At 46.7% G+C, this 26,744-nt stretch overlaps 1 protein-coding gene across 4 annotated transcripts in view; it reads left to right on the top strand.

The window, feature by feature from the left end:
* The window catches only part of tbc1d22a (TBC1 domain family, member 22a), a 101,429-nt gene that overhangs the window by 39,718 nt on the left and 34,967 nt on the right, over positions 1–26,744 (top strand). For all 4 annotated transcript variants that reach the window (XM_048267730.1, XM_048267728.1, XM_048267729.1 and 1 more), the window contains one exon: positions 11,142–11,217. In XM_048267730.1, coding sequence (XP_048123687.1) covers positions 11,142–11,217 — 76 coding nt within the window. The remainder of the gene's footprint in view (positions 1–11,141; positions 11,218–26,744) is intronic.

Here is a 26,744-nt window from a genome sequence, read left to right as displayed (position 1 = left end):
GGGCTGGTGCGTTTTGTCGAGTTCAGAGACAAAAGCAGTGTTTGACAGGGTAATACTGTCTTTTAAGAAATGTCCAGTGGCCTGATCAGTAGGCCTAGTCTGTGTCTTCAGGGTTTAACATGTAATGTGAACACTGTTCACACAATTTATTGGTTGGTTAAACACACTAGCAAAATGTCACAATCTGTAACTAGCCTAGGCTGCAGGTTAAAACATTTCAAACCAATTTTACAAATTAAAGCCTAGTCTACCCTACCCAAGTTTATATATTACCTGGTTTGGTCCAACAAATATTCAGACTTATCTTATTCAGACTTATTCTAATAGTCTGCTATGAAGTGTCCATTAGGCCTATGAAATCTTTAGAAATGTCCGATAACTTCAGGCACAAAGAAATAAATAAATAAAGAAAACTCATGTAGATTACTGAGGAGGAGAGAAGGGCCAGGCTGAAGCATGTTGCCAAACAGCGCAAGTCGGCCCCTTCACACTTAGGCCCAAGCCAAAAAGAAGAAATAAAGGTATTGTTTTGTAAAAATTAGTCATTTTGTAGTTTGTTTTCTTTATAAATCTCTGGTTTTAGGCAACTTCATACTCCATGGAAGCTATGCACTATTGGCAACAATGTCACTCGCGCTTGTTTTGCTATGAAATGGCCATTTCCCACTTTGCGCGCCCTTCTCACCTTTTTCACCCCTGACCCGTTTTCATGCTTGCAAATAAAGCGCTCCTGAGCAGTGCTGCATAGTGTGGCCCTCAATAAGCATCGGACAGACTCATGTCAGCACTGCTGCAGTGGAGTACTCCAACCTCTCTGTGGAAATAACAGCATTACAGCAGTGCTGTGGAGCTACAGACAGATTAGAAGAGAGACAATATATTGTATGTGAGTGTGAGTGTGTAGAGTGTGTGTATTTGCCGCCATGCGAGTGTATTTGTGGCCGGTAAGCTGATGTTGCTGTGCGGGTTCTGGCTGGCCTCAGAGGAAGTGTAATATTGAGTGAAGTTAAACACTGGCAGTGACAGGTTTAGAACAGCTCATGACAGCAAGACCCTTGGGAGAGAGCTGCCTCTAATTACAGCTGCCTGTCTTCACAGCCAGCCTCACTCACTCTCTCTCTCTCTGTCTCTCTGTCTCTTTCTCATTCTCTTTTGCCCTCTTTCTCTCTCTCTCTCTCCATTTCTCTGCTTCTCTCTCTCTCTGTCTCTTCTCTGTCTCTGTCTCACTCTCTTTTTTGCCCTGCTTCTCTCTCTCCGTTTCTTTTTCTCCATTTCTCTGTTTCTCTTTGTGTTTCACACTCTCTTTCACAGTCTCTCTCTCCTTCTCTCCTTCTATCTTTTGTCATCCTCTCTTTCCACTTGTACTCTTCTCTTGTCTGTCTGTGTCTGTCTTTTCATTTATATCCCTTCCTCCCTTGGCTCCTAGCACAGATCCTCCTCCCCTCCCCAACTCACTCACTCACTCACTCACTCACTCCAAAGTTCATCTCACTACAAAAAGATCCTTCCAGATAAGGCTCATCATGAGCCTGCGGGCCACCTGTTATTTGCGTGGAGAGTATAAGTATAAGTACAAGTTTAAGTATATATACTCTTTTGATCCCGTGAGGGAAAATTTGGTCTCTGCATTTATCCCAATCCGTGAATTAGTGAAACACACTGCACACAGTGAACACACAGTGAGGTGAAGCACACACTAATCCCGGCGCAGTGAGCTGCCTGCATCAACAGCGGCGCTCGGGGAGCAGTGAGGGGTTAGGTGCCTTGCTCAAGGGCACTTCAGCCGCGCCTACTGGTCGGGGTTCAAACCGGCAACCCTCCGGTTACAGGTCCGAAGTGCTAACCAGTAGGCCACGGCTGAATGTATGCCGTTGTCTCAGCATGGCTGGCTGCTCCTCCCTGCAGCCAGAGTGCAGCACCTGGCTCCCTACTCTCTCTCCCCCGCCCCTCCTCCAGTCCCCTGGCTGGGCCGAGGCCCACGTGCGTGTCTACTAATGGGGGGGGGAGGACCTGTGCTCGGGGCACTGTTATGAAAGGGACGGTGCTTCGCTGGGCCGGAGCATCAAAGCCTGGCCGCTCAACTTTGCGTTGGCCGGGGCGTTTGGGGACCGAGGTGGCGCAGTGGCCACTCACTCACCCTGAAAAAGAGGGGCGGGCTGGACAGTGCGGCGTGTGGCAGTGTAGGGTTATGGTGGCTGGAGAGTGCATCACAGGCTGGCTGGGATGGCAACACCATGAGGATTTACAGGAGAGAGGGAGCGAGAGATGGAAGCCAGCCCAGGCATGCACACGTGTTGTCAGAGCAGAGGAGGGCCACAGAGCTCACACACTCTCACACGCCAGCAGACCAGCGCTGTGATCTCACCCCCCCCCCCCAGCCTGTGTCGTCTTCAGCCCTGATGGCATGCACTCAACCGCACTTTTCCCCTTTTTCTCTCTGTGCTGATTTTTTTTATTTGCTTCTACTCATCTGTCATTTTTCATATTCCTCCATTTGCATCTTCGATCAGCCCCCATCCCCTCCCCTTCCCCCTCATGGCCTGAGGGCTGCAGCTGTTGCTCATCTCCCGTTGTAATGCACACACACACACACACTCACACTCCCTCTCTCAAGGAAGGAAAACAAATATCGACTCAAATAAAAAAGCCACATTAAGCCCATCTGTGGTATCCAGATGGAAATTGGTGTGTTTTTTCCTCATTCAAATATCTCAGATAGTGTTGCTGTTATTGCATGTCTTTGTTCAGTTAAGATTTACCTTACGCAGCGTCATTTTGTTTTACACAGACTTTCATTAAGGACTAAATATATGAAAGGAGGCGTTGCACGTGCCGACGCTTGGTCATTCACTTAATGCCTCGTATTGAGGAGACCATCAGCCAAGTCAATTGGCGATACTCACATTACTCTCCGTGCAGTATCTCACCACTGGGAACTAAGCCCACGCCTACCCAGCATCCTCTGCGGTAGTATAAATTGTCCTGCCTGGCGCAGTAAGGTTAACATTCTTCTCCGAGATCCCCCACCCCCTACTCCATCAGCCCGCGGATCATAGGGGGGTTTAACGGGTATGAGCTGAAGGATCACAAACTAATTAAGGTCATCGAGGAGTTCAGCCCCTTTAAAATTGTTTATAAACCATTAGGGGGAAACGCGTGCTCCCTGGCGTCCCGCACATAATTAGAGCCAAGGTCAGGGAAACAGCCGCACACATTTCCTGCAGCAGGGCGGGCATGCCCAGATATGCTGCTGTGGACAGAATGCTCTGGCATTTACACTAGGGCAAACGTGGGCTTTTATTCATTTCCTAAATAAATAGGCCCCTCTGGAGGCCCCGTGTCAGAGAAATGCACCTTCAGTGATATTAATGAGCTCCCTGCTTATTTAGCCCATTTTTTTTTTTTTTAAACCACATGCTAACTAAAGGAGAAAAGAAATGGAACCGTTTACCCCAGGGCTCTCTGGGGGTTCCTGTGCATGGCTGATGATACCACCACCAAACAGGGGCCAACCGGCAGCGAAGTAGGTCTGCCTGAGAACTCTAATGCCCTCCTTTTTTAAACGTTTTTGTTTATTTATTTGTTTATTTTCTTTGTCTCTTCTGCCAGTGTCTGCCTGATTTCCCTCGCCCAAAATCTGGCTCCTGTTGATGTGATGGATGTGTGGAGACAAAGGGTAAATAGCTTCTGCTGCTGCTGTAGCAGGCAGACCCATAGCCTCCCATCAGTCCCAGTGGAAATCTCTGTTTGGCTTGCATGGTCTTTATTTCTGTCTTGTCTGTGTTTATGGGTTAGTATGGTGAGACATTTCCATCCACAGCAGAATGTGTTGCACAAACAGCAGTGGTGGTGGGGAAAAAACAACATAAATTAGTCTGCTATGAAGTTTGAGATTTGTGTTTCCACTGATAAATATTTGCATGTTTGCATTCAGATGGCTGGCTCACTTTGAACTGAGAGGCCCCTAACGATTTGATTTGGCCAATTGCTTCTGTGTTCTGTTGGAACAGTATATTGACAGAAGCTCAGGGTCTGGGATTGCATTGACACATGGTCAGGCAGTTTCCTGGCAGCCTATTCATCCATCTATTATACATTGATTGGCGTTTCATCCTTGACGCCTGCGCTGCGTTAAACTCCCGGATTGGAGTGGAGACGGCGTCCTTGAAGGCTCTGGCTGGATGGCAGCCCCCAGTGCGTCGAGCAACGCGGGGAGCGTCACGGCCGACAGACTCCACCAGTTGGGCGGTGGGCGGGTGGTGTGTGGTGGTGCGGGCTGGTGCAGCGCCTGCGGGTCTGTCACAGAATACTAATGAGACGCCGCTGCACCCGCGCCGCTCCATCACAAGGTGCTGCCTTTGCCTCAACGCCACCGAACTGAGCTCTGTCCTTCAGTCTGACACCAGGCCCAGAGACTGACCCCAAACCTAGAGTGGACCAGACCCCCCCCCCCCTCCCCTCAAAAGTCCTTTAGCGTAACCACTAGCCAGCCATGCTACACACACACACTCACTCACATACACACACACACACACTCACTCACATACACACACACACACACTCACTCACATACACACACACACACACACTCACTCACATACACACACACACACACTCACTCACATACACACACACACACACACACACACACACTCACTCACATACACACACACACACACTCACTCACATACACACACACACACACACACACTCACTCACATACACACACACACACACACACTCACTCACACACACACACACTCACTCACATACACACACACACACACTCACTCACATACACACACACACACACACTCACTCACATACACACACACACACACTCACTCACATACACACACACACACACACACACACACACACACACACTCACTCACATACACACACACACACACACACACACACACACTCACTCACATACACACACACACACACTCACTCACATACACACACACACACACACACTCACTCACATACACACACTCACACACTCACACTCACTCACACACACACACACACACACACACACACACACACACACACACACACACTCACTCACATACACACACACACAGCATTCGCCCGCATATATATGGACACTCTTATTACTTCATCACATGCACGCACATTTATTTTAAACACGCTCTTCTGAAGCAGGTGACTGCCTGGTCCTTTGCATTCGATTTAATATACTCTGAGGCCGAGCGGCGCCTCTTCGGTCATCGCTCACAATAAATGACGTAAATACCTATATTCATATCCGAGCTCCTGCATATCCCCTCTCCCCTTTCCAAGTGCCTCTTACAGTCCATTAGGGCACCTCAAAAGGGGTCCTCCATCATGCCTGGACCTGGCAATATGTGGGACAGGAGAGAGAAGCACTACAAGAGGCGTACTGTCAGGAGCCGACCCCCCGAGATGTTCCAGAGATAAAGCCGGCAGCTTAGATTGTGGTTGCGCCGCAGCGACTGCTGGGGTTATTTGTGATTACGGGTGGCTCATCGCGATCTCAGGAAGATGGCAGCCGAAGGGAGCCGCCTGATTGAGAAGCATCAATGGCAGCAAGAGAGCGCACAAAGCCCCCCGCTCATCTGCTGGAAAGGCACAGTGCTGCATGAAGGCCCATTGTAGTGTAGAAGGGTTATCGCCTTTGTCATCGCCGGAACAGATCCCATCAGCAATCTTGTTTTGTGTTGTTCTCGCGGCACACTCCTGACATCTTATCACGGGATAGCCCGGCGTAACTCCCCTTGCCGGGCTGCCATTGTGCATCTAATTTGGAAGAAACTGCCGTCCCTTTTTCCATTGATCCAGGTGGGAAAGCGTTCCCGCTTCTTCTCTACCCACTGGCAGTATCAGGGGCCATTGTTGTGGGTGTCAAAGCAGGCTTAGCGCGAGCAGGTGATCTATAGAAGGTGAATGATGTAGTGTTTGCCCAATATAACATCAGTGAAAAAAGACTTCAAGTAGGAGATTTCCTCCCCGTTGCTGCTCAGGATCAAAGATTAAGGGGAAAAAAACTGTGATCCCGATGAAGTTGGTCTAGAGCCAGGGCTTAGAGTCAATCCCCTGAAAAAGAAACTTTCTGTACGTGCCATAAAAAAGTGAAAGGAGACACATCTTTTCATCTCATTGACACCGTGCCAGATTCAACCTGTTTTCACCTCAATCCAGCTCTAGGATAAATCTCCTTCTCCCCTCTACGGACTAAGCCCTGAACCTTAACTAATTGAAGACTTAACTAATATCTGCTGATAAGTGATTGAGTTTGAGAGGCTGTAGGGGCTCAACATGCTAGTAACAGGAATTGGACAGTGCCTGTGACGCCATCACCATCACCAATAAGCACCAAAAACTTGATGCAAACTCCCCTGCAGAAATGCTGAGTCATACAGAGCTCATACGGTCAGCGAGCGAGCCCTCTTGCAATCCACGGTTTCACAGTGGGACAGCCCAGAGACCGCACAAACTTACCAAGACAACACGCATCAAAGTCTGTGTGTGGAGAATGGGATTGAGCCACAGTCTCTTCGGTCATGGGTGGTTCCCCGCCCTCAGTTGAAGTGCTTACATTTGTTATTGGCATAGTGGTTCTGCAAGCGTTTTTTGAGGGCAAGTAGTCTGTGACACTGACTTTCTGTACATCTCAATATGTTTTTTTATTGATTACAGTGTTGCAGTCTCTTTGATTCTGCCAAATAAACATGCAAGTAGTTGAATTTGAGGAAGATTTTTTTTTAACCATCATTCCTAAGGCTTGGAGAAATATTTGATAAATAGGCACCTTTCATGAAGGTGCATGTGAAGGAAGACTTGATTGCTGATATTCCTGTCTGTGGGCTGTAGTGAAAAATAATTAAAAAATAGTGCTTATTTCAATACCAAGAAATTAACTGATGATCACAGACATTTTAATGAATATAGACGTTCCTTGAATCAGAGAAGTCTCTACTCTTGTCTTTTTTGTATGTTACAAAATATGCATCACCCTAATGATGAATTATGTGTAAACCTTTGATGAAAAATGGAGACTGATCTATCTGAGAAGTTGAAGTTGGTAAAGATCAATGTTATTCTCTGCTTTTATTCAGGCTTTTCTTCTCAGTAAATGACTCGGTACAGCACATGGCAGTTTGAAGAGGTGGGATGGGAGCGGGAAGAATAAGTAGTAGTAGTAGTAATGGTAGAACAGGTTATTAGTACAGTATATTGCTATCCTAGTAGTAGTCACCATCCTATAAGCTACTAAATATCTCAGCCATATTTTAAAGTGAATGGGGAAAAACAACATTTTGGAGAACTTTGGCAATTAAGAGTAGTTTTCAGTGACAAGAAATAGTTTGAGGCCCAGTCTTCTGTCAAAGAGACCCAGGAATAATGAGACCTGTTTCCTAGGAAACCTCCGTTTTGCCACGCAGTTTGTTTACGACTTGAGAGTTCAGTAGTGGAAGCAGCGGCACTTCATTAAAGCATAGGCACTTTAATAATGCAGATGTAATTACTGGGGCCTCTGGGCGGGCTTAATGCATGCTTAAGACTGACCTGCTCTCCCTCCTAACCGGTAATTAGGTTTAGACCCGGTGAGGGAGAACCGCGCCGTCATCTAGTTTGGGACTAAATAGGTGACCCCCGAGTGTGACTGATCCACAACACACTAGTAGAACTCCCAGGTCACAGCGTTCCTACGTTGGTCTGTCTGTCTGGGTGGAAAAGCTCCTCAGAGTAACCCGGGAAGTGGTTTAGCTTTTGAGCTCATGTGTTGGGGCCCTAAAGTGACCTCCCAGGATGGGAGCGTTAGGACTCATTATTAAAACACCACGCTGATCCAGTTACTCGGCGACAGCCGGCCCCGGCTCCTATCCAGGCCGGTGTAGTCCTGTTCATTGGTGATTATTATTTTATAGGCGTGAGATGGACTCTGGTGGCTCTGCCTCCCTGGTTCAGCTTTTTCGAGGTCAAGGAGGGAGAGGGCTGGAGAGGGGTTATGTGGTAATGGTGTGCATCCAGCGAGCCCTGCATTCACCGCCAGCACACTCAGAGCCACGGGCAGCACAGCTGAGCCTGAAGGACAGCTCAAATTGTTTGCCAGTTAATGACTCTCTATCCTTCTGTCTCATTCTCTCTTCCTCTCTCTCGCTCCCTCTCTTTTTCTGCCCCCCCCTCCACCATTCCTCTTTATCCCACCCTTCTCTGTCCTTGCCTATTGCTGTCTTGTGTTCTCTTTCTCTCTCCCCCTCTTTTTCTCCTCGATGGGCATTAGCGGTCTCAGCTGTTCCCTCGTCACATTAAAGCATCTGCTCTCCGAAGGCTCATCTCACGAGAAGCGAAGACACACACACACACACACACACACACACACACATACTCTGCCTGCCCTTGTGGCTGTGCAGACAGGACGTTAACATCAGCCCTGATCATCTATCTCAGTTGGTCAGAGTTGTAATACAATACCCCAAAATGACACATTTCCCCGGGTAACATGTAGACAAGAGTGGGGCTGGAATAGAGCTAACGTATAATTGGAAGGGATGTTATCAAGCCACTTAAGTTAATCAGGGTATGAATTATTTTCAGTGGCTGCACAAAAGGCCACGATGGGGCCACTGATTTTTGTCTTAAATGGACATAATCCTGATCACCGCGGCAAAGTGTGGACCTATTGTCAGTTTACAAGCTGCTGTTATCAATCTCATTTGTGGTAAATGGACATAACCACAGGCAGCAATCCTGAAGGTGTCCCCATTAAGTCTCCTGCCACTGTCATCCTTCTGTGTGTGTGTCGTCGTTAGTGTCGCTTAAGCTGTCATCAGCAGATTTGTCTATTTAAGTAGCCATTTTCCCTCCATAAATGGGTATCTTAATGATGGCTTTTTTTTAATAGCACAAGCCCCATCGCCTCAAAATGTGACCATGTGTTACAGCCACCCATCTTCAAAAGCTGCACCATGAACACCACACACGCACACACCTCACATACAGTACACCCGTCCAACTTGAGCACTTTATTTGGACTATTCCTCGCATCTCTGTGGGACTGTACTGTACGTGCCTTCTGCAGGGGGTCTCAGCCTACCCACAAGGCATCTGTGTGCACTCTGTCTGTGTCTGTCTGTCTTGTTCTCTCTCTCTCTCTCTCTCTCTCTCTCTCTCTCTCTCTCTCTCTCTCTCTCTCTCTCTCTCTCTTTCTCTCTTTCTCTCTGTGGCCTTGTGTAATTGCCCTGAATGACGTCCGTCCAGGCAGCTACTGTTTATCAGTATCCCTTTTTTGATGGCTTTTTAAAGATGGGCTGTCCTGTAATCCATCATGCCCTAACCACTAGTTACTTAGTCCTCTCTAAGAGGATGCTGTGCTATGCTATGTCAAGAGTAATGCTCTCAATAAAGACAAATGAAGTGGAAACAATGATCATAGATATAGAGAACCTGTTTAAACCAACATCATGTCCATTATAGTGTTTATTATGAATGGATACTGTTATTTTCATAAGGTTATTTATTTACTACCTCCAGATTGAACCAATTTAAAATGTTTTTTCAGTCTATTTAATGCTCTACAGATTGCTATAACCATTTCTTTGTTGAATACACTTTGTCAAACTGTATTACCTTATCTACAGCTATCCGTGTACTATATATAGTGATTGCTTTTTATTGAGACTATAAGATGTTCAGGAGATGTATACATAAATATATATTTTCTACCATTTTACTCGCACTCCATTTTTACATGGTCACTGACTTTAAAGCTTTATGAAAGGCTCACTAACCATACCATCACTTCAGTATAATAGTTCAGTATAATACCATTGATAGCTTCGTTGTTAGTTTGGACTTCATCTGTATCACCCCTTTAGCAAACCTTGGGAGCTGACATTTTGAACAATTTGCACCAATCCAATATTTGAGGAAAAATAGCTTGATCCCTACTACTAGCAATTCTACTATGGAAATGTCTTTAGATGGAAATGTCTTTAGATGTCTTTAGTTGCTCAACCTTTAGTTAGTATATATAGTTTTTACAGGGTTAGCCACTCATGTATTTATGCTTATTTATGGTACTTTAGTCATTTAGTCCCAGTTAGTGTTTATTTGTTTGAGACAATGCTCAATGGGTTCCCTCAAACAGTTTTGTTTCTCCTTCAAAATGATTAAAGGATATTGTTTTCTTTCTAGTCACCAATAAAGTGAAGGCCAGCGCTTTGTTGGATTTTTGTAATTTTGGGAAAGGATTTTACGATCTCCAGCAGCCATTCTGTCACAGAGAACATATTACCTCAGACTGTCTTACCCTGACTGTTTGACTGTCACAGAGAACATATTACCTCAGACTGTCTTACCCTGACTGTTTGACTGTCACAGTAATAGTATCCCAGCGTAGAGAACCTTGGGGACCATGGGACCCACCATAACGGGAGTCTCTTGACATGGCTGTGCAGGCGCTCTGGAGCTCCCAGAACTGAGCTCCCTCGGCCCCAGCTCCCCAGTGGGAATCAGAAGGCCCTAAGTGCCTGTGCGGTCAGGGGGGCGATAAGGCACGCAGGAAATGAATGTGGTAATTAAGCCACGCTGTGGGTTAGAGACGACCATGATGAATATAATCACTTAATTACCAGGATTGCTATTCCCAGCACGCAGGCTGCAACAGGGAAAACGCCACTGCTATTCTGTGTGTGTGTGTGTGTGTGCCTGAATTTCTATTTGTATTGTACAGTTTTAAATGTTTATACCTGCAGAGAAACTGGCCTTGTATAGCATTTCATGTTTGTCAATAAATTGACTCTGCCTGCTTCCTCTAAACATTTGCTTATGGATGCAGTCATAGTTGGTCAATGGATTTAATGATGACGTAATAAATTGATGACCAGGGAGCAGTCTGCCGAGGTCTTTCCTCTGAAGCCTGCCACCGATGTTGACTTCTCAATATTCATGAGCCAACACGTCAGAGCTCCTAAAATGCTTTCCCTCTTATTACTTGAAATCCACAATGCTAATTTGAAGCCTTGGTGTGAGACAAGTGGGAGCCTTGCATCTGATTGTCCTTTTTCCCCCCCCTCTGTCTTTCTCTCTTTCTCTCTTTCTCTCTCTCTCTCTCTGTCTCTTTCTCTCCCTAATTGTCTCTCAAGGACAACTACACATTTGCGCAGCCAGGAATCCAGAGGAAAGTGAAGGCCCTGGAGGAGCTGGTCAGCCGGATCGATGGTGAGTGTCTGTGCCTGTGGCGCTGGGGCTTCTGTCAGAGGGGGAGACGATGCGTTCTGCCCCAGCAGTATGGGAACTGCAGAAACCGCAGCAGCGGCAGCAGCAGGCTCCTTCTCCCCATCACCTCCAGCCCTCTCTCCCCGCAGTACCCACCCACCCCACCACCACCACCCCCACAGCCCGTGTGTCATCCCCAGTCAGCCCAGCAGCAGCTTGGCCTTTTGCGGCATGCTCCGCCGTCCACCAGGGAGAGCGGGAGCCACCGGAGCATGAGACCCCCCTCATTACTTTCCATTAGGGTGGCGTAATCAGAATTCAATGGCCATTTCTCTCAGACAGAGCCGGAGCCTGCGCCAGGCATGCCTCTCTTCAGCCCGCATTAAGCTCAATGATTGCTTTAATTTCGGGGCGAGAGGAGGCAGAGGAGATCGCCGTTGTTTTTCCCTTGCTCGCCTCCCCTGTGTTTGGGTGTTTGTTCTGACGCTGTTTGGCTTTCCATCAGAGCCCATCTTGCCCCCCCCACCCTCCACCCCCCTCTAGATACATTTAGGAAATGGATTCGGTTGAGCTGTTTTGGCAGCAGACAGATTTGTATCATATTTTATCATATTTCCCTTGCAGGTATGCATCAGTTTTAAAAAAGACAGGCAAATGAGAGATTATCGATGCATTGGCGTAAGCCGAAAGTCTTATGCTAAGTCGGCATCCTCTAGAGGTGCAGTCACTCTCATCAGTCAGAGCTCTTATGACTTCTCTGTTCTTTAAATAATTCATATGCGCACACAGACATCTCTCTCTCTCTCTCACTCGCTTTTCCTCATTCTGAATTGTAGTTAAATTCAAAGCTTCCAAAAGCCTCCCCCACAACCTTTCCTTCACCTTGTCTAAGTCAAAGATGCTCTATGAATGTTTCACAACGACAAACTGGTTTGCAAAGTCAGAACTGTCACACTCTCACACTCTCACACTCTCACACTCTCACACTCTCACACTCTCACACTCTCACACTCTCACACTCTCACACACTCACACTCTCACACTCTCACACTCTCACACTCTCACACTCTCACACTCTCACACTCTCACACACTCACACTCTCACACTCTCACACTCTCACACTCTCACACTCTCACACTCTCACACTCTCACACTCTCACACTCTCACACTCTCACACTCTCACACTCTCACACTCTCACACTCTCACACTCTCACACTCTCACACTCTCACACTCTCACACTCTCACACTCTCACACTCTCACACTCTCACACTCTCACACACTCACACTCTCACACTCTCACACTCTCACACTCTCACACTCTCACACTCTCACACTCTCACACTCTCACACTCTCACACTCTCACACACTCACACTCTCACACTCTCACACTCTCACACTCTCACACTCTCACACTCTCACACTCTCACACTCTCACACTCTCACACTCTCACACTCTCACACTCTCACACTCTCACACTCTCACACTCTCACACTCTCACACTCTCACACTCTCACACTCTCACACTCTCACACTCTCACACTCTCACACTCTCACACTCTCACACTCTCACACTCTCACACTCTCACACTCTCACACTCTCACACTCTCACACTCTCACACTCTCACACTCTCACACTCTCACACTCTCACACTCTCACACTCTCACACTCTCACACTCTCACACTCTCACACTCTCACACTCTCACACTCTCACACTCTCACACTCTCACACTCTCACACTCTCACACTCTCACACTCTCACACTCTCACACTCTCACACTCTCACACTCTCACACTCTCACACTCTCACACTCTCACACTCTCACACTCTCACACTCTCACACTCTCACACTCTCACACTCTCACACTCTCACACTCTCACACTCTCACACTCTCACACTCTCACACTCTCACACTCTCACACACTCACACTCTCACACTCTCACACTCTCACACACTCACACTCTCACACTCTCACACTCTCACACTCTCACACTCTCACACTCTCACACTCTCACACTCTCACACTCTCACACTCTCACACTCTCACACTCTCACACACTCACACTCTCACACTCTCACACTCTCACACTCTCACACTCTCACACTCTCACACTCTCACACTCTCACACTCTCACACTCTCACACTCTCACACTCTCACACTCTCACACTCTCACACTCTCACACTCTCACACTCTCACACTCTCACACTCTCACACTCTCACACTCTCACACTCTCACACTCTCACACTCTCACACTCTCACACTCTCACACTCTCACACTCTCACACTCTCACACTCTCACACTCTCACACTCTCACACTCTCACACTCTCACACTCTCACACTCTCACACTCTCACACTCTCACACTCTCACACTCTCACACTCTCACACTCTCACACTCTCACACTCTCACACTCTCACACTCTCACACTCTCACACTCTCACACTCTCACACTCTCACACTCTCACACTCTCACACTCTCACACTCTCACACTCTCACACTCTCACACTCTCACACTCTCACACTCTCACACTCTCACACTCTCACACTCTCACACTCTCACACTCTCACACTCTCACACTCTCACACTCTCACACTCTCACACTCTCACACTCTCACACTCTCACACTCTCACACTCTCACACTCTCACACTCTCACACTCTCACACTCTCACACTCTCACACTCTCACACTCTCACACTCTCACACTCTCACACTCTCACACTCTCACACTCTCACACTCTCACACTCTCACACTCTCACACTCTCACACTCTCACACTCTCACACTCTCACACTCTCACACTCTCACACTCTCACACTCTCACACTCTCACACTCTCACACTCTCACACTCTCACACTCTCACACTCTCACACTCTCACACTCTCACACTCTCACACTCTCACACTCTCACACTCTCACACTCTCACACTCTCACACTCTCACACTCTCACACTCTCACACTCTCACACTCTCACACTCTCACACTCTCACACTCTCACACTCTCACACTCTCACACACTCACACTCTCACACTCTCACACTCTCACACTCTCACACTCTCACACTCTCACACTCTCACACTCTCACACTCTCACACTCTCACACTCTCACACTCTCACACTCTCACACACTCACACTCTCACACTCTCACACTCTCACACTCTCACACTCTCACACTCTCACACTCTCACACTCTCACACTCTCACACTCTCACACTCTCACACTCTCACACTCTCACACTCTCACACTCTCACACTCTCACACTCTCACACTCTCACACTCTCACACTCTCACACTCTCACACTCACACACACTCACACTCTCACACACTCACACTCTCACACTCTCACACGCACACACACACGCACGCACGCACGCACGCACGCACGCACGCACGCACGCACGCACGCACACACTCACACACACACGCACGCACGCACGCACGCACGCACGCACGCACGCACGCCGCACACACTCTCACACACACACGACGCGACGCGACGCGACGCACGACGCGACGCGACGCACGCCGGTGACATGACAGCCTCCCCGGGCAGGCAGCGAAAAGCGGCCCTGCCACATGTCAGCACACTAGAGCAGGGAGAGGATGTAGCCGAAGGGCCGCGCTGAGGACCCCTTCCCTCAGTCCTCCACACACACACACACACACACACACACCTCCCTGCTACAGCTCTCATCCTCCCGTCCACATGTCAGACAGTGCGCTGACAGTGACATGCGACATTAACACATCCACAGCTGTGGATTGCCCGGACTATCACTTGTGTGGAAAACAGCGTGTGCCCAAGACCTCTCTCACTGCTGCGGGGACTGGACCGAGCTGAAGAAATGAAGCGCTGTTCCTCCTGTCCCACAAGAGCCTGTGTGCGTGTGTGTGTGTGTGTGTGTGTGTGTGTGTGTGTGTGTGTGTGTGTGTGTGTGTGTGTGTGTGTGTGTGTGTGTGTGTGTGTGTGTGTGTGTGTGTGTGTGCGGAGGACGGAGGGAAGGGGTCCTTAACGCGGCCGTTTGTGTGGGGCTCTCTGTTGGAGCCTTGTAGTGAGCCACGAGGAGCTGCTTGTGTTTTTGTTCTGCTTCTTGCACCAGTTGACCTTGGAAACTCCCCTAGTGTTATCAGAAGCACAGCCATGCATATCACGGCACAATAGTCTTTCTGCTGAGTTAATCTCCATTACCATTCTTTGCCCTAGTGAGCAGTAACTAAAGCAATGCACACGCACCCTTCCACATGCTCCTTCAGCTCCAGCCCTGTCATTTTTCTCAATGTAATCTTAGTCCCTGACACTCAGAATTAACCTTGCGCTGCTCAGTAGCAGCCATTACCCCATCAGCCCCGCCAAACATTTGAACGTTTCAAGGTCGTTTAATTTTGAACCAATTTCAGCTTGCAATTCCAATTAAGTGGCACAGCGACACTTTGGACTTGGTATGTAACTCAACCGTGCTGGAAGCCTGTCTGGCTGCATTGCAATGTACCACGCTCAGTGGTGGGCTCAGTGACGTGCACTTACTAACACAAGAAGGAAGACTTGTTTAAGTGACCTGTCCTGGACCATGTCTCTGCCTTCTCATCTGCACCTGTGTATCAAGGGCTGTGGCACACAAAGGTCTTCCTGGTATTGCGTTGAATACTGTGACAGAGTACTAAGAAGAGGACACTTACATGCTCACATTCGCATGTTGAATCATCTTCCAAGTCTGCCGTAACTCCCTAAAGACAAAACATGTTTTTTATCCATATTTTATATTCCATGTATAATATATTATGCCACTCTTGCCTTTATGTTGTGCTAACTCTGAAATGGATGCCTAAGAGTCCCTTTTCCCTTTGTAGCTTTTATTCTGTGGCAGGCCAGGCATTGAGTGATCATGGAGGTGTGTGGGTATTTTTGTATTTGTGTGTGTGTGTGTGTATGTGTTTGTGAGGGTGTTTGTATTTGTGTGTGTGTGTGTGTGTGTGTGTGTGTGTGTGTGTGTGTGTGTGTGTGTGTGTGGGGGGGTATTTTTGTATTTGTGTGTGTGTGAGGGTGTTTGTATTTGTGTGTGTGTGTGTATGTGTTTGTGAGGGTGTTTGTATTTGTGTGTGTGTGTGTGTGTGTGTGGGGGGGTTTTTTGTATTTGTGTGTGTGTGTGTATGTGTTTGTGAGGGTGTTTGTATTTGTGTGTGTGTGTGTGTGTGTTTGTGAGGGTGTGTGGAGGGGGGGGTATTTTTGTATTTGTGTGTGTGTGAGGGTGTTTGTATTTGTGTGTGTGTGTGTGTATGTGTTTGTGAGGGTGTTTGTATTTGTGTGTGTGTGAGGGTGTTTGTATTTGTGTGTGTGTGTGGAGGGGGGTATTTTGTATTTGTGTGTGTGTGAGGGTGTTTGTATTTGTGTGTGTGTGTGTGTGTGTGTGTGGGGGTATTTTTGTATTTGTGTGTGTGTGAGGGTGTTTGTATTTGTGTGTGTGTGTGTGTGTGTGTGTGTGGGGGTACTTTTTGTATTTGTGTGTGTGTGAGGCAGGGCTCGAAATTAACGACGTCCCGGGGACCATCAAAAATGCTTCCGGGACACAATAGAATGATGTCTGGGACAACTCTGGGACAGTAGAAAAAATGGCAAAACAAATTTCTAAATAGGTACTTTTTCCCTAAACTGTTCACATGGGAATCTAAACGTATCTTTCTTGTCTGAATAAAATACAGAATCAGGCCTATACAAAATTTGACCTGGCGTGACGGGCAGCTGGCAAAAGCAGCGTTAGCCAGCTGATCTGTAAAGAAGCGGTTTTGTACACGCAGCCTTACAACACTGTTTAGGCTACTGCTCTTCAAATCACCGTAGGCTACAATGTTATTTTTGGTACAAATATAGTAAGATACCCATTGTGAACATTGTTGACTGATAATGTAGGCCTAAGGTTACACTGGTGTTCTAAAAAAAAAACGAGATGACAGTCCTCTCTGACTAAAAGGGTACGTGTTTTCTGTCATTGACAGACAAACATCACCAATATCATGCTGAGCTAAATAGCCTACTGCAACTGCGATTTGAAAAACGATAGTGTTGCAAGGTAGCCTATAACAATGAAAACAGTTATTTAAGTCAGCATTTGACATTTCGCTGTGGCAGTTCTAAGGGATGTCCAAACTGCGGCCGGCCATGCACTTTAATCCGGCCCGCCGAGCATTTATTAGTTTATCAAATTATTAAAATAGGCCGCCGCTATTTTTTTCCAGCAATAGACGACGCTTGTGGTTAACTTTTTTAGGCTACTGCAAACTGCTTTACACTCTTCTTAGAGAACGTTTACAATGTCAAAACGGCTTGTTACATCGAGATACATATTTCTAACTACGCTTTGCTAATTCATTTAATTGGGAACATTTGAGGGTGAGAGTGTGGCAGGAGAGTAGGCTAGCCTATCTGACAGCTTTGTGGTAATTTCCCACGCTAGGCTACTTATTGTTTTCACTGAGATCTGTGGCCATGACATCACACCAAACTGACACTGAAATTAAAGACACGCGAAAATAGATTATTGATGGAATGTTTTACAACCCTGTCCGTCAAAACGATGGACAATGAATGTCTAGTGCAACCTCAAAAAAGAGCCAAAAGCGCAATCTCTGAAAATGAGTGTTGTGTGAAACAGCAGATGATTAATGAAATGGTGTTTAATAAATTGTTCAGAACTGACATGGTGGACCAGAACGAGTTAATTAAGTGATGCAAGTTACTGATTATTATGCTGTTTATTATGTAGAATGGGAAAAAACAAGAACTTGAATTTGGGACACTGGTGTTTAAGTCCGGGACAGTGCCAAGTAGAATTCGGGACAGCTGCGGGACACTGAGAAAAAAAGTTAATTTCGAGCCCTGGTGTGAGGGTGTTTGTATTTGTGTGTGTGTGTGTGTGAGGGTGTTTGTATTTGTGTGTGTGTGTGTGTGAGGGTGTTTGTATTTGTGTGTGTGTGTATGTGTGTGGGTATTTTTGTATTTTTGTGTGTGTGTGTGTGTGTGTGTGTGTATAGCCAGGTCATGCATATCTGTATGCTGAATTATGCATTCACAGAGCCATTGCAAGGTGCAGCCGGCTCATGGCGAGGACTGGCGAGATGGAGAGTGGCTGAGTTGGGCCTCGCCGGCGTGCGGCTTGCACAAGCACACAAGAGGGCTAAACGAGGTCTGAGTCACGTCTCGACTCGCCGCTGCTGTGCGCAACCAGGGTCTCCCCTCCACTGGCTTCAGCCATCACGTCTGTGTGCATGCGTTTGCCGAGTAGCCCGGAATGCCATTTTATTAAAGGACTTCTCTCTGCGTTAGCCGGCAGTGCTTAGTGACACCTGGAAGATGCTTTTTTCTTTTTTTCTTTCAATAACACGGCTCAGCCGTTCCTCTCAGCAGCAGGCGGACACAGGGGTGAGCGCAGCGTCGTCTGCCGCCTGAGTAATAGACCGTGTCTCAGGGGGACGGCGTTCGGAGCGCCGCTGGTGGCCACGGTTGATGCTGCTGCATTCGTAAAGGTATTTTCTTAGAAGCCGGGCCGCCACACAGGGGAGGGGGGGGGGCTCCGGAGAGAGTTTCGGCCGCAGAGCTGTTTAGCGCTGGGGCTCCTGGCCCCTGAGCGGGCTCTATTTTCTGCTGTTTGAGGCGGCGTGGCGGCGTGCCCGGCCTGCTGGGAGGGTTGGTGCCGTGCTGCAGGACACCGCTGGCATCGTCATAGGTCATTCGCATCAAGCGGCACATACCCCCTTTGTGTGGGAGTGATCCTGGGCAGCTCACAACCGTGTGTGTGTGTGTGTGTGCGTGCGGAACACTGACTGTGCTCAGTCGCACTCGCTCACACACACTCTCTTGGTTTCCTCACTCACTTGCGTTCTCTCTCTCTCTCTCTTTTTCTCTTTATCCCATTCTAGCTCTCCATCTCACACACTTCTGTCTCTCTTTCTTGCTTTCCTTGCAGATTTGTCTCCATTCTCTCCATCTCTCACTTTATTTCTACCGTCTCTCTACCTTTCCCCTTCCCCCCTCTCCTCTCAGCATCACACCTTGAGTGTGTAGGAAGCTGCTTGGTACAGCGCCTTGGTGTCTGTGCGCTGCCTGTGCGTGTGCTCTGGGCCCAGTAGGAGTGTGAATGGTAATGAACACCTTTCTGCTTCAGTGCTAGTGTGAATATGTCACTCTCTCATTTGTGCGCGAGGCCGAGCTGGTGCGATGGCATTTTAGGCAGAGGTGACAACCCCCCTCCCCTCCCCCCAAGCAGCACTCTCTCACTCTCCCAATTCCCTTCATTCTTTCCTTCCTACCTTCCCTCCCCTCCCCCCAAGCAGCACTCTCTCACTCTCCCAATTCCCTTCATTCTTTCCTTCCTCCCTTCCCTCCCTTCTTCCTCTGCATCTGCTAATTTATTCCCCCGCCCCTCTCTCACGAGGAAGGGAAGGAAATCAGTCTCAGTGATTGATTCTGTTGCCGCCTTGATTTTTCTCACATTTTTGCCCGTATGATGGGTGCTCGGGGGAGATGGTGCTAGCAGCATTCATCATGTCACCATGTGATCTCCCGGCGTCCAGGCCTGCTCTTCATGCCTGACTGGCACCCTTCTGTCCAGATTCTCTGGCCAGTGGGTGTGTAGAGGGAGGGGGTGGTGGATGGGGGACCAAGGCATGAGGGGCTCATGAGAGGGCAGTGGCATGGGCAGCGCCCGTATGAGTGTGGCCAGTGATCGATGCCAGTGCTGTCTGCTCCTGATCGCTGCCAGATTCATTGGTCTCGCCTGGACACAGTCAAATTTTACAGCCTTAGAAAAATGAGAGCATGCTCACAATTTAAAATTAATGTTCTGAAGAGGACGGTGGATAAGCCAGGACTGAAGAAAATAAAGTCACCTTCACTCGGGAGGAACGAGCAGAGTTGCATCATGGGGGAAAAAAATTTTTTTTGCCCCTCCAGATCATTCTGCTGTCTGTGAGTTGCTTTCATTTCAAGTGTTTTTCTCTTCTCTGTGTTATAGTTTTAGTAACTGACCGCTTGAATGGATGATGACCATCTTGCTCTACTCCCATGACCCGGCCTATAGCTCACATAGTATCATATTGTCTGTTTAGTGTAGAAGTGCAGCTCATTTGAGGTGTTCTTCACTGTCCGATGTGCGGTAGGCTTAATGGTGAAGAGGTGGTGGTCAGTCCTCATTGGGCAGTGTAGCCCTGCTCTGTTCCACTCTTTACACACAGCAGTACAGCAGCAGTAGCACAGCACAGAGACAGAGCATCACACTGAACTTACTCCGCTCACTCATTGTGCTCTACAATCATTCCACAGGGACCTGTTCTCATGCATCATGTGGGTAACTGGCACAGACCTAGATTGAAAGTGATTTGCTGGGTGCGATCCATGGTGCAGAGGTTTGTGTTGATATCATGCCTACGGTGTTCATTTTAGGACATCCTCAGACTCAGGTGTCAGACTCAGAAAAACATCGGTCATCTTCAGACAAAACTGCATCAGCGTCAGAAAAACCTCTGTCATCTTCAGACAAAACTGCCTCAGCGTCAGAAAAACCAGACTCAGGTGTCAGACTCAGAAAAACATCTGTCATTTTCAGACAAAACTGCCTCAGCTTCAGAAAAACCTCTGTCATCCTCAGATAAAACTGCTTCAAACCAAACTGCCTCAGAAAAACATCTCTAAGGAGTCAGGTCTCAGAAAAAACGCTGTCAGAAAAAGTGGAGTCAGGTCTCAGAAAAAACGCTGTCAGAAAAAGTGGAGTCAGGTCTCAGAAAATCAGTTCTCAGAAAAAACGCTGTCAGAAAAAGTGGAGTCAGGTCTCAGAAAAAACGCTGTCAGAAAAAGTGGAGTCAGGTCTGTCAAATGTGCTATGCCATGATGTAATACCATATAATACCATTTATAAAACGTTAGCAGTTGTCATTGTCATTGCACAACAATAATAGACAGACATAAAGATAGACAGGTACTTGAAATGTAATCCCCTGGGGACAATAACTGCAGCGTTGTTGAATTCATTTGATATGAGATGTTATCTTAACTTATTTAGAGAAATGTGCCTTGTTGTTGGTACCTGCTATTTCATGTATTATCATAATGGTATTATATGGTATTACATCATGACATAGCACATTTGTCTTTATGGGGGTTTGGGAATAATGATGTGATGATAATGATGCAGGTTTCTTACTGGTAGGTAGTGTACAACTGGGAAACGGTTAGCAAAAGTAAGAAATAATGGTCCAGGTGTCGTTCTGGACTTTCGTGGTGGAAAAATGTTTAACCCACTTTTCCCTAGCTCATTGAATGTACCGTAATCCCCTCGAAAAACAAATTATTTTGCTGTATGTAGTACGTAGCTTACTCCGGTATGTGCCTTACAGCAGCTGCTAATGTTACTAGTGAAGTGAGGTTAGCTAAGTTACATCCATGGATTTCCTACAATGTGTATACCATTGGATCACTTTCTACCTTTACTTATAATTTCTACATCTAACCAAGCACCAAATATAACATGCCAGTGACCAGGCTTGGAATTTCACCATTCTGGGGGCAAGGCCACTTGGCCTTCAGTTGGGCATATTTGGTGGGGGGCACAAAGGCCAAAGTTAACTAAAAATTATCAAAGTTGTATTTAGCCTATTCACTGCAGTAGACCTGCATCATTGTATGAAACATTACAAAAACATGAAACATGACATATTACATATAACTGTAAATCATCTGATCATCTAATAAAAACAGATATCTAGGCTATATATAACATTTATTTTATATTTGGCCTGCTATGAAATCATGTATTGAACAATTTCAATTTAAGCACAGCTCATCTTTAAGAAAATCAAATAGCCTAGATGCATGCTTAGCATTTTGTGATCAGGCTACTTTCACAAACTCTTTACACCTTTATGTTCGGTAAGGTCTGCTGTTTATTCTGATATGTGGTTTGTCATGTGTTAAAAGAAGGGTTCGTAAAGTATTCCACCGAGATGAATGGGTAGGGAGATCATGGACGCAAAACTTTCAGTAGAATGTATGATTAAATTGAATTATATTATTTACTTTTCTCGCGAACCGTTCAACACAGCAATTATCGGCTAACATCGTTTAAAAGCTGAGAAAAAGCTCTTTCATGTGATACGTGTGATGTCTGTGTGATGAATAGGCTACTTCGCAAGTAGTTCAACTGAGAAGAATGGGTGAATTTGGACGCACTTTCTTGCGATGTCACTTTCTCCACTGCGTAAAAGACTAAATTAATTTGCGTATTAAGCATAATATTAAACTCGCCGTTCTGTATCCGTCGTCTTCTTCTGTCCCCACAATAACTTTTCATTTAAGACTTTTTTAGGTCTGACTCTGTTTTTTTTTTTTTTTTTTTTTTTTTTTTTTTTCTGACAGCGTTTTTTCTGAGACCTGATTTTCTGAGACCTGACTCCCACTTTTTCTGACAGCTTTTTTTCTGAGACCTGACTCCACTTTTTCTGAGGCAGTTTGGTTTGAAGCAGTTTTATCTGAGGATGACAGAGGGTTTTTCTTACGCTGAGACAGTTTTGTCTGAAGATGACAGATGTTTTTCTGAGTCTGACACCTGAGTCTGTTTTTTCTGACACTGAGGCAGTTTTGTCTGAAGATGACAGATGTTTTTCTGAGTCTGACACCTGAGTCTGGTTTTTCTGACGCTGAGGCAGTTTTGTCTGAAGATGACAGATGTTTTTCTGAGTCTGACACCTGAGTCTGGTTTTTCTGACGCTGAGGCAGTTTTGTCTGAAGATGACAGAAGTTTTTCTGAGTCTGACACCTGAGTCTGAGGATGTCCTAAAATGAACACCGTACATGCCCATAATCATAGTCATGGGTGAATAAGAAGCTAACCTTAACAACATCAAACTAGCCGATCTACCGTCTAATCCTTTATTTCTTCAAGCAGACAGCTGATTCTATAGGCTAGACTTTGGACGCATTCTTGGTGACCGTTTTTCTCCATAAAGCATGCATGCAAGTTCCTTGCCCTTTTAGTTTCACTGCCTCCTGGAGTGGGTGGATGCTAATTTAATTAATCTAAATATGGTTTGCATTTGTTATGATATTATTTTAACAAAATGGATTGTAAAGCAAAAGTTCATGTAGGCAAAGTAAGTGCATCTAAAGTTCCTGAGTTAAGTGTAATGTCCTCCAGTGCCTCAGAGACCAGCTCTGCAGCTCCAGCTGTCACCTCGGGAAGGATTCAAATTATGCTTTTGATGTATCTGCAGCCGACTGTTTGTTTATTTTTGAGAGGAAGTGGTTGTCATTACCCTGTATTAAATGTGAACAATTATTGAAGTTATAAACATTTTGCGTTAAACACATTACGCGTCTGAGAAATAGGCGATTGGCCTATTAATTGCCAATCGCCACATTCGATGATACAGTATACCGGCACTGACTTTAGACAGAAAATGACGATGTTTGTGGACATCGTGCCATTTTCCTTCATATTCTTTCCTTTCAAATGTCTGATATCCATTCTCAAGTCTCGCTTTAGTTAACTTTAGTCTCGCTTTAGTCATGTAGGTTACTTTCTAAATATTCAACATAGTAGGGCAGATCAGCTGCAATTGTAACAAAGGAACATTTTAACAAGAGACCTGCTGCGTCTATTTTGATTTATAGTCATGAACCGTAAAAAGTCTGTTTTACTTTTGCGTTACATTACATTATAAATGTGACTGTCTTGTATGTAAGATATGTACAGTAGGCTCTGTTGCAGTCCAAAAATCCGAGGGACACCGATCAACTATAAGTTAAAAATCATAGTCCCCACCAGGATACAGGTCCAGGTCATTTCTCGATCCCACTCCCCATCTCACAACTACTCATTCCTTGAATTTCCCCTAGGGATCAATAAAGTATCTATCTATCTATCTATCTATCTATCTATTTCCTGTTCCTCATTACTTATAGCCTCCTGCTGGCCTTTCACAGTAAAGGCTTGAGAAGCCCCCACATTCACCCTAATAAGTGATTGGCTCAGCCTTCAGCCAAGAGGCCTACTCAAGTCCTGCCGTGGTCTGAACTGAATTAAAAACACTTTGCATCAGTTACTGTCATCTGAGCTTGGCCAGTTGTGAGCAGATTGGTGGCCACAGTTGACCCGTAGTGCCTGCGAGCACTCTCCACCACCATCTCTTCGTCCTCCCACTCTCTCATTAGCTCTGGCACTTAGTACTCCTCACGTAGAGAGCCACACACACACACGGCAGACATGGGCTGCTTAGAGCCCAATCAGGGACACTGGCTGTAATTAGTGGCTTCATTGTTGGGCGCTTTCCCCGCAAGTGTTGCGTGATGCCAGGGAACACCGCTGCTCGCTCTTGTCTCCCTGTACGGCAATAATGTTTCATCCTTATCTCTATGTTTCTCTCTCTTTCTCTGTGTGTGTGTGTGTGTGTGAATGCATTCAGGGCTTGATCAGCATGCAAATTGCTGAAGGTGAATTTATTTATGTAAATGAAAGCGTGAAGCACGGCTTCTGCACACAAATCATTTTAACGCTGGATTCCGACTGTTGGGGAAGGGAAGTATTCAAAAGTGAGGCAGAAAAAAAGGCTTGAACAAGCCGCTTGTATAGAGTAAAAAAAAAACGGACTGCTGGGTTTAATTTGACTGCTTTGACATTAGCTAAACTCTGCTTGCCTCTGCAGGCAGAGCTGTTTGTGGATGTTCAGCGTGGCGAGTCTTATTCCACTATAAATGCACATTTTAATCTGTGTGTGAGTGCGGAGGCCTGTGCCATGCTGGTCAGGGATCAGCCTCTGTCTTAGCGCTCGTAGGCAGCCGCTTGTTGTGGGCAATTCTTTTTTTCCTTCCCCCCCCCCATCCCATCCCCCAATGCCCCTTGGTTCTCGTCAGAGCATTTCTCTTTCAGCTAGTTGTTCTATTTGGATCTTTTTCTTGTGTGTGAGTAATTTTTTCATTCCTGTGATGGAATGCATTTGATTTTTTAAAAAATAAAACCCTTTTTCCAGGTATGAGATATGTAAACTTGCTAAGGTTAAAATGTGAGCTAATATGGTAATTTTAAAGAGCTTTGCATACATAAGGCTTTTGATTGGTGCGGGGTGGGAGTAGAAGTCAGATTAATTGTACGCGTGCAACTAAAGTTAGAAGACACGGCTTGTGCACAAGCACAGTGGGAAGGGCTGGGATGAAGCCCAGGAAGTAGTTCTGTTGCACGCCGGTGACAAATGTCATCTCCAAAACCTGCCAGAGCGGCAGCACAGCCGGCACAGACGCTGTCAACTGTCATAATAGGAGATCCAGAGTGGGAAGTCTGTGTCTTAGCCTCTCTCACTGTCTCTCTACCTCTCTCTCTTTCTCTCTCTCTCTCTCTCTCTCACTCTCACTCTCACGGTCTCTGTCTTTCTCTCCATCTTAGATACACCTGTACACATCCTTTGTGCTCTATAGCAAGCCATTATCTGTCAGGCTCAAATGACTTTGTTTGAGTGCAAGGTATTTACTTTGATTTAAGCCATCGGGCTTACTGAAGGATAACAGTTATTTGTGAGTGAAAGGAGTGTTTGTGTTTGTCTGGCTGCTTTAACACTGCATTGTAAAGCATAAACAAATGTCCCTCAAATATTAGCATCCACTGACTGAAACCAAGTTCCTGTTTCACCAGCCTCTAAATTACAGAAGCTTTATGAATTCCAAGTAGGCAAACTATTATTGTGATGCAGCAGGACCCCTTGAACCATACTGCAGTCCTGCAGGTAACACACAGGCAGGTTGGCTGCTATTCTGCCTCTGTTTGGAGTGGCTGAGGTTCTGAGACTTTGTAATGCAGTTACTGAAGAGGCTCTGTTCGGAGTGTGAGGGCGCCGTGCGGGACCTGTGCTGGCCGGTGGCCTGGATATGGCCACTGATGAGAAAAGCGAGAGGGTCAGCACAGATGCAATTATGGGATGGATGGGGGAGAGCAGGAGTCAGTGGGAAGTACCCAGCTCAGCAGAAACGCGGCGAGCGGCTCACTTGTCTTGCGCTGCTCCCTGACCCTGGCCTGTCCTCCCGCGCCCCGCGTCTGCCAGGGCCGTCCGCCTCCGCGGTGGCGTGCCAGCTGACATCTGCCGGAGAACCAGCTGACCCGCCCCTGCGTCTCCGCACAACCGCTCACCCACACGTCAGCCGCGCGGCCCTGATGATGGCGGTGGCGCTGCCTGGCTGATGAATGCCACGGTTGACATCTCTCATTTGTAGCTGAGTAGCTGTAGATATTTGGTGACATTCACAGTTTTCATTAATTGTGGAGCGCACGCGCCTGTCTTTCTTTTAAACTCGGTGCTCCACGGCAAATGTTTTGCCAGATTGATTTATTCACTGTTAATGAGGATAAGTTGTTTGTATGATGCGTTTCTGTGTGAGAGTGAAGGTGTCTGGGAGGGGTGTGAGATTACCGACGCTGTTTGCCTCACCCTTGTGGAAAAACATGCGCGGCACATCTGCAGATATCTTCCTGTTGGAGC

This window comes from Alosa alosa, chromosome 17 (assembly GCF_017589495.1).
Source record: "Alosa alosa isolate M-15738 ecotype Scorff River chromosome 17, AALO_Geno_1.1, whole genome shotgun sequence".
Classification (NCBI taxonomy): Eukaryota; Metazoa; Chordata; class Actinopteri; order Clupeiformes; family Clupeidae; genus Alosa; species Alosa alosa.
This window is presented reverse-complemented; position numbering and strand designations above follow the sequence as displayed.